We start from the raw sequence: 8,305 nt of genomic DNA, 5'->3' as shown, positions 1-8,305 counted from the left end.
AAATCAGCAAATTATGTCGGCTGTTGTCGTAAAAAAATTGCATTAAAGTAAGAAAACTACTTTATAAAATTCATAAAAACTACTTGGAAATTTTGTAATCAATACTGCAAAGATCACCAAAAAAACGTTCAATAAATAAGCAAAGTTTAAAAAATTAGAATGGTGTTTTTTTTGTAATTAGACAATTAAATTTTAATCTAATTATTAAATAATACCAATATGCCTACCTATGAATAAGTGGTACCTCTACCAATTATTGAATAAGTGGCAGTGCTGAGTAATATTGTTAAAATTGCAATTATTATCAAATAAGTATATTTTTCATTTATCTCTAAAGATTGTCTAAATTTAGTAAAACAAAGCAGATAATTAGATAATTTATTTATTACCTAAGTGGTTACACTATTAGCTAGGTACCTACTCTAAGATAAAGAAAATATGCCAATATGTAATAGGCAAGTAGATACAAGTACAAACTTATTTTCAAATTGCACAATTGATGACCAAAACAAATAATTGTTATGTCTGTATTGACTGAATCCTTTTTTTTTCGGGCATTGATCTACCAAAATAACTCCCATGTCCGCAATCCCAAATAAAAATATACAAAACATGCCGAAGATGAGCTCTTGTTTTTGCCACATTGCATCAGCTTTCCTCCATTCGCTGAGTAGAGGAGTATGTGGACAAATAGCAACCAACAACCAATAGAAAGCTTTTATCTGCCCCACCATAAAACACAAATTCACATGAATTAATTTTCCCACGTCTTAAACCCTATTGTCAGAGCTTTGGCCAGTGTTTCAGTCGTCTTTCCGCATTTAAAAATTAATTTAAAAAATTGTGATCATTTTAATATTGTGACCAAACTAAAATTCACAGAGAAGTTGTCAGATTCTTGATTTTTTTGTCAATTGCTTTTTGTTGATAAGTGTAGGTAGATAACGGTACCTACTTGTTCCCTTTGTTGTACTTTAATTTATTTGCTGATAAGGGAAAAGTTGCCACGTGGAAACTTATTTCTTAAATTTCCGCACCCCTATAATATGTGCGTTTCTGACTTGGCTATGCAAAATTCCAAAACGAATCAATCTCAAATAATTGGATTTAATTCAAATACGAGAAACATTTTTTATTGTGTTGTTAAAAGAAAGTGTGGTAAAAGAGGTCATCATTATACTACAATGACAAGGGGCACTATGGAGATGTGAGTGTAATTTTTAATTATTTTAAAGTTTTAGTTGAGATAATTGTCAATTACGTAATTAGTTAAGTAATTATTTGCGTTTTTGAAAATCATCTCAATTTTATATAATCGCCTGATTCCGAGAAGTCCGAAAAACAGCTTGAAATTGCTTCGTAAGGATGAGTCACTGGAAAGTCTCGTGACACGAAACTTTTCATTGGTCCTGTCTGACGTCACTTTAGCAAATCACATTCGAGTATTCGTCCTCCATTGCAACTTTTCATGAGTGTAACAAAGACGGAGAAAGTACGCATCCATCTAAAGTTCACTGTCGTCCGCCATCTTGTTCACAATTTCAGTGACTTTTGGTGAATGTAGACGTGTTTTTCACACTCGCTTTCGCCTCTAGTTAACTCTTCAAGCGTTCAAAAGCGTATTTCCCAAACTTTTCGAGCTTATTGTAAAAATTCGAGTTAAATTGTTGGGAAACGAGAATCAAGCACAACACAGTTTTGGCCAAAAAGGACGAGGAAAGCCTAGAGTAAGAACACTTTTATTTACTTAACCGGTTACTTAATATTGTGCAATAATAAATTTCAATAATTTAATGAAAATTTTCAGTCGTTTCGGTTAATTGCGAAGTTTGCTTGTAAACAAAGGTATTGATCTGGTTTAGGGTTCTTTACGGGTGACCTTGGAAGCGAAAACTTGTACAGACTTGTTGTTGTGACGTCAGATGACCTCGCGGAATTCGCGGAATATAATAGATAATTTTATTTGTTCGAGCTGATTATTTTCGCATTATCTCGATTAACAACCGAGTTAAAAAATAGTTTGACGACAATTTGTATATTCTTCGTTGTTGTATTTACTTTTTTTTTTTATCAATGTTTAATTTTCTCAACCTGGCGCCATATAATGATTCAAATGTGACTTTATTCCTTTATTGATGTTAAAATTTAACATTTCTCTCGTAGTTTATTTATTTTTATTTTGATTAAAAAAAATCCACAAAAATCAAGTTTTTACTTAATTTATTAAAAATATGTTGTCGCTGCAGTTTTGCAGTTTTTTCTAAATTTGTGTTATATTTTTATCTCCAATATTAATTTGTTTTATTTGGAACTTCTGTTTATTATTTTTTAATATAAAATTTAAATTTCATCTTTTAGTTTTTATTTCAATTTTTTTTTTAAATTAACCAACTACAAAATCAAGTTTTTACCTAATTCTCACATTTTAAAATAATCACTCTGTTTTTTATTATTTTTGTAACTTATTTGTGCTATACTATCTCATCAGAGATAACACTATTATTAATTTTTTTATTTAGCCCAATGTTTCAAAAATTAATTTAGCCAGATAGCGTCAAATTTGATCATATTTATATTATTTTTTTTTTGTAATAATTAAAAATTGTACACTTGAGTGCAAAAAAAAACTGAAATTGTTTTTTTCTATAATCTAATTTGGCATGTTAATAAATACCAGTTTTTGACGTTGTCTTTGTCATCTTCTAAATTTCTATCAAGTTTTTGCATGTTTTTCCATTTCGTTTTCAAAACCCACTGTGACAACATTTCTTTTGATAGTTTTTTATCCTTTTTTTTTAATAACTTTTTTCACATTATTTAAATCTCTGAAAATTTTGTCAATTTTGCTTTTGATAATATGCGGATTTTTTTCACTCAAGTGTAAGTAAATAAAAAATAAAATAATTTTTAAAATACCTACAACAAAATTATTACTTTAAAGTTGCAATATTTTTGTTGTTGTTTTGTTGTTTTTTAGTTTTGATGATTAATGTTTAATTTCTGAAGAAGTGAGTAGATTTACAAAAACTAACAACTACGTTTTTTGTTTTAGGTTGAGCGTTTCGCGCACTCAACTCTTCAACTGGTGAAGACCCCAGGAGTCAACATTTTTAAAAAAGGACTAGGCGAATTTAATGTGAGTAATATATTCAACAATTTGCATCTTATCATGTTATGAAATAATCTAAAAAAATCGCCGGCGATTCTTGGAACCCACAACGCCGGCATCAGATAACAAGTCCATACGTGTTCTAACGCGATCTCCTTCCAACTTTATCTGACTGAACGCTTGCAGTTTAAGTCATTGCGTTCCAATAGTTGATTAGTGCAACACCTCTTCAACTCTTCAAAAAGTGTTGCGAATTTGGGGTTTATGTTGGATTTGTGTTTCCAGTCCCTGTCAAAATGGAATCCGCTGCTGTTTTATCAGCCACCTGCCCATCATGGCGAGAAATCTCCCACACTAAGCCCTATACTTACCGTGGATACAAATTTGGACTTCTCAGACATGGAAGCTTCAGCACTCCATTGCGTCAATCCATACGACGTAAACCCGATAAGTGGTACGTCAGTGGCGTCAGTCGTACAGGAAGAGGTAAATTTTTACCAGTTTTTAAATTTTTGGGGCTAATTTTTGAATTCAGAGCGTCTCAACTGGAAAACCGATCAAGCTCGAAATGGAGGAATTCAGCGATCTTGCGCCGTTTCTTCCCGAGTTTTCACAAAAGACAACGATAAATTCTACAGATGAACTAAATACGCCGATTTTTGGTGAGTGTTACTTGAGATTTTTCATCGTTTTGAATTCTAATAATTTTGTTGCAGATCGAAAAGGACCGTTTAATTTTATGGTACATGAAAATACAGTTATAGAATCACCACCAGCCGCAGATCCTTTTAAGTTTGAATATAACACAATCCGGACGGGTAATAGTGTACTTTCAAACAAGCAAATCAATGACTTTTCAGTTTATTCGAACACTGTGAACGTTCAACTCCAAGAAAACAACAATAGTGAAATAGTTAACATCGTACAAGGTTCTGAGGCTAATATCCTGTTCGCAACATCTGAGTCAGATCAGGGAAATATCTACATAATTAATGGAAACGAAACCCCAAGACATGTGCAAAGTGAAGATCAAATTAGTGCTCTATTTAAAGTTGAAGATACTACTAGTGTTATAAGTGTAAACAGTAACGAAAATCAGTACTCGAACGTTTCTTCGCCTTGCAATGAGTATTCTGTGAATACCAACATGACGAACATTGAAGGTCAATACTCCAACGTATCATCACCAAATAACGACTATTCCAGGACAAATCTAGGAATTGAAACACCGGAAGACAGCAACAGCAGCTGCGCCACTCAAATATCGCCCAAAAAAGTGCCCAAACTGAAACTAAATCTCTCATTCAACCAACCAATCGTACTAAACACTCCTGACGTCATTGACTCGGTAGTCGATCTAGAGACAAGCTTCAACATCCTCGACTACGTCAATGAAAAAGTAAGTTTTCCCAAAATTTACCCCAAATTCTTTACTAACAATGTATTACAGGATGTAACAACGGTAAACATAGAGGATATCCATTTTGAACACCCATCAACATCCAGGGAATTGAATAATGAAATCGAAAACATTGCTCCAAAACGTCGCAGACGCAAAACCAAACACTACGAAGACGACGATGAAGATTACGTTCCTCCATCCAAAAAACCCGACAAAATAGAGCCGATTTCTTCAGATTCCGAAAGTGAAGTAGAAGTGTCGCCGACTAAAAGAGGGCGACCTCCGAGACGCACATCATCGATCAGTTCCGACCACTCTGATGCTTCAAAATACAGGGAACTGAGAGATAAGAATAACGAAGCTTCGAGAAAATCGAGATTGAAGAGGAAAATGAAAGAAATGTCTCTACAGAAAGAAGCCGATGAGTTGTACGAGAAAAATGTCAAGCTTAAAGCACAAGTTGAAGAGTATGAAAGGATGGTTAATAATTTCAGGAATAATTTGTTCAAGATAATGCTTAAAAAATAGTTTAGTGTGATTATTTGTTAAGTTATGCTAGTGATTTGGGGTTTCTTTAGGATAAGATATATTTTTTACTTGTTATTTCTGTTTAATAGAACATACTTAGATTTTTACAATATTTGTTTCTTTATATCGTAAAGTACTATTGTTCTTACCTTATATACTTAACAATTTCTTATATTACACTTGTTTGTTGAAGAAATTCTAATTAAAGAATGTGACAATTTTTCTTTTTTTAATCACCTTTTTTATTCTCCCGCACCACACCAAAAAATATAAATAAAAACATTGATTGCAATTTTTATTAGAATATAAGGTTCAGTTTTCTTTACAACATTCGATTTTTTACAATTATGTAATTTTTAGTTTTAAAATTGATTGCAATTTTTATTAGAATATAAGGTTCAGTTTTCTTTACAACATTCGATTTTTTACAATTATGTAATATTTAGTTTTAAAATGTTATTTCTAACAAATTTGTTATTTAAATCTACATAAACTGCTTGTTCATAATTTTTCTCACTTTATTATAACTTTTTCTTGAGAAAATTAGCAGACACGGTTATTTTTTCAATAAACGATATCAAAATCTACTTTTTGGTACTAAACTGTTTAATTGGTTGCCTATACATTTGATGCAAACAAGCAGAAATATCTTGAACTTCAGCACAGCCTCATGAACCGAAGACAAATTTTAACATTTTTAATATACTTTGAAAATAGGGGTAAGTGTTAAATGTTACTCTTTAAAACTCACCTTAAAAACAGGGCAAATAAAAAAAAATGTTGTGTGCTGAAGGGGCCTTACTTAGTAGTAATTATTTGTGGAAAAATATATAACGAAAAAGGTTTTTTTGCATTGTATATCACCATTTATTGATTTATGGCTGTCATCTCCTATGCTATATATTTAAATAGTTGATAAATATTTTATTGGCTATAACAACTACATTTGTATGAAATTCTTCAACACTTGAACAAGTAATCTAGGGCAATTGTTACGACAATACCTACCTAAATATCCTCAATAGGATAATACAATCTTCTCTGTATGCTTGAACAGTGTTGCTGAAAATGCTGAAATGCCATAAATACGTGCTGTAGTTAATGAGAACAAAATTGTCACCACTTTGTAGAAGATTGAACTATAAATTTTTAGGGGGAATAACTAAAACTACAATGTAACACAAAAAACATATTGTTCCATTTATTTCTGTTACACATAGGTAGATATACCTCCGTTTTACGAGTATCCATAAACAGTTTCAGTGACAAATATAAAATATTGACCAGAATCCTTAACACATACCGGCTGTGCATTTTCATTTCATTAATTGAGTATTGAATATTGTCTTTACTTAAATTTTGTATTTTATTACTTAGTTCCATTTTTCTGACCGATATATTTAAAGACCCTTTCTATAGTCACATCCAGGAAAGTAGTTTCATAAAAGAAAAACTGCAACACTTTTACGGAATGTGGATAATTTTTAAATGTTTACATGAGCTCTACGGCTAAATAACTGGAAAAATATCTATTTTATAGAAAATTGCAAATACTTTGTGCCTAGTATGATCTATGGTGCGTTGATGAAAATCGATGTTTATCTAAAAAAAGGCAAACAAATGATGTCAACCAGTGTTGCAGTTTATGTACAATACAAGTTATAGTAGGATAGTGTAAGAATCTATGAATGAGATTAAGATAAAATTGTTCTTGGATTAACATAATTATAGGTAACAATTTTTATACTGATATATTTATCTATCTCAGTGTTCTCATAGCGACACTTTGAAGGAAAAGGTACGAGACGCTTATACAATCATTTTCAAACACAAATCGGTTAAAATTTAGTTTTCCCAAAAATATAATTTCCAGGATCGGAGGGATTTTCCGACATGAAAAACTGCTTCCACAGAGCCTGGAACTGTTCATAGTTGACTTCTTTCTTGCCCTAGAAACGACGTGATACATCTAACTTGGCAAAGAATTTTCACCAATACTTACACAAGACATTTTCTGAAAAGCTTCTTTACACTCGGACGGCTCGAGACCGTAGCAGGAGCATACACTTGTAAATTCATCAACGTCGATGCTGCCATCGCCACTGGCATCTTCTAAGTCAAACATGAACCTCAAATACTGTGTTTGCCATTCTAATGCATTTTCCGGATTCTTGGCGTATTCGTTCCACATTGAGGCCCATTCTTCAACGCTGACCTGTTGGAAATCGGTCAAAATTTGTGATTAATTACACCAAGTTTTGAGCGCAGCCGGAAAACTATTTGGCTATACGTGTTGAAAGGAGAATTTAAACATTCAAAAGGGTATTGGACGAGGGTAAGAGGACGTAAATTGTCTGAGGGTTAATTAAAAGTTTGAAGGTAAATGTGTGCCAGATTAGAATATTTGTCTTACTTTGAAAGAATTATTATACACTACTCAAAACAATTAAAGGAACAAAAATATTTCCAAAATTTGAAAAGCTGTATTTCATCGAAAAGTAGTTGTATCTAGATTTTTTTAAAACCATTCTAAGGTTTTAAGATTATAGTTTTGAGATTTTTTGACAATTTTTTTTTCTGTGCTACAGTTATCACGCAAGTGCAGGAAAAAAAATTGTATTTTTTTTGTTTTTGTTTTTGGTCCACGGACTTGGGGATTTTTTTTTAGTTATATCAATGAATGTGCCGGATAGCCTGTTCATTCGGCTTTAATATTCTTTTTTTATATTCTCTTACGTCATTTTGTCTCTGAGATATCTGACTTTTAATGAAAAAAAAAGGATCCTTTTGTCTATGATCATCGATATCTCATCAACCAATAACCGCACAGAGAATTTAAGAGTAGTTCCAAAAACTGAAATAAATGTCTTACAAGATCCTTTAATGATTTTTTCAAAAACAATTTTTTTACTCTAAAACATTGACTTGAAAAAAAGAGAAAAAAGTAACTTTCTGCATTGTTTTAGTACATCTACCGCGTATTTACAAATATTGATGGGGAAATTAATGTTTTTAGGTGGTTTTACAGCTCAAAGTATTCCCCACAGCCCTGCTAATTTTTAAATCAATCCATCAAACCGTTTTCTCGGACCGATTGATCAAAGTTTTGCAAAAGAATTAAAGGAACAATTGCACACAACTGAACATTGCATAATCTTCATCAAAATAAAAAAAAACAATTTTTTTAACTCTTTTTACAATTATGCATTAGTTTGCATTAGTTATTTGCTATAAATAATTGTTTTTTATTTTTTTTTTGAAAATTT

The 8,305-nt window shown here is 31.6% G+C and overlaps 2 protein-coding genes across 5 annotated transcripts in view; one reads left to right on the top strand and one right to left on the bottom strand.

Moving 5' to 3' along the window:
- The first annotated feature begins 788 nt into the window (after nt 1–788).
- On the top strand, nt 789–5,259 carry LOC123007023. Of its 2 annotated transcripts, none has more exons than XM_044402028.1 (6): nt 789–1,207; nt 3,053–3,136; nt 3,395–3,595; nt 3,645–3,771; nt 3,826–4,508; nt 4,560–5,259. In XM_044402028.1, exons 3-6 carry the CDS (start codon nt 3,509–3,511, stop codon nt 5,037–5,039), a joined length of 1,377 nt encoding a protein of 458 aa, XP_044257963.1. In that variant the 5' UTR covers nt 789–1,207; nt 3,053–3,136; nt 3,395–3,508; the 3' UTR covers nt 5,040–5,259. The 2 variants fall into 2 exon arrangements, with proteins under 2 accessions (XP_044257963.1, XP_044257962.1); XM_044402027.1 differs by lacking the exon at nt 789–1,207 and adding an exon at nt 1,522–1,727.
- A 956-nt stretch (nt 5,260–6,215) lies between these two features.
- The window catches only part of LOC123007395 (calexcitin-1), a 44,420-nt gene continuing 42,330 nt past the window's right edge, over nt 6,216–8,305 (bottom strand). For all 3 annotated transcript variants that reach the window (XM_044402679.1, XM_044402681.1, XM_044402680.1), the window contains 2 exons: nt 7,042–7,254; nt 6,216–6,988 (listed from right to left, as the gene is read on the bottom strand). In XM_044402679.1, the coding sequence (XP_044258614.1) occupies nt 6,878–6,988; nt 7,042–7,254 (324 nt within the window). In that variant the 3' untranslated portion in view covers nt 6,216–6,877. The remainder of the gene's footprint in view (nt 6,989–7,041; nt 7,255–8,305) is intronic.

The sequence above is a fragment of the Tribolium madens genome, unplaced genomic scaffold (assembly GCF_015345945.1).
Source record: "Tribolium madens isolate multiple individuals breed KSU strain unplaced genomic scaffold, Tmad_KSU_1.1 Scaffold_3;HRSCAF=73;Tcas5.2_LG2, whole genome shotgun sequence".
In the NCBI taxonomy this organism is placed as follows: Eukaryota; Metazoa; Arthropoda; class Insecta; order Coleoptera; family Tenebrionidae; genus Tribolium; species Tribolium madens.
This window is presented reverse-complemented; position numbering and strand designations above follow the sequence as displayed.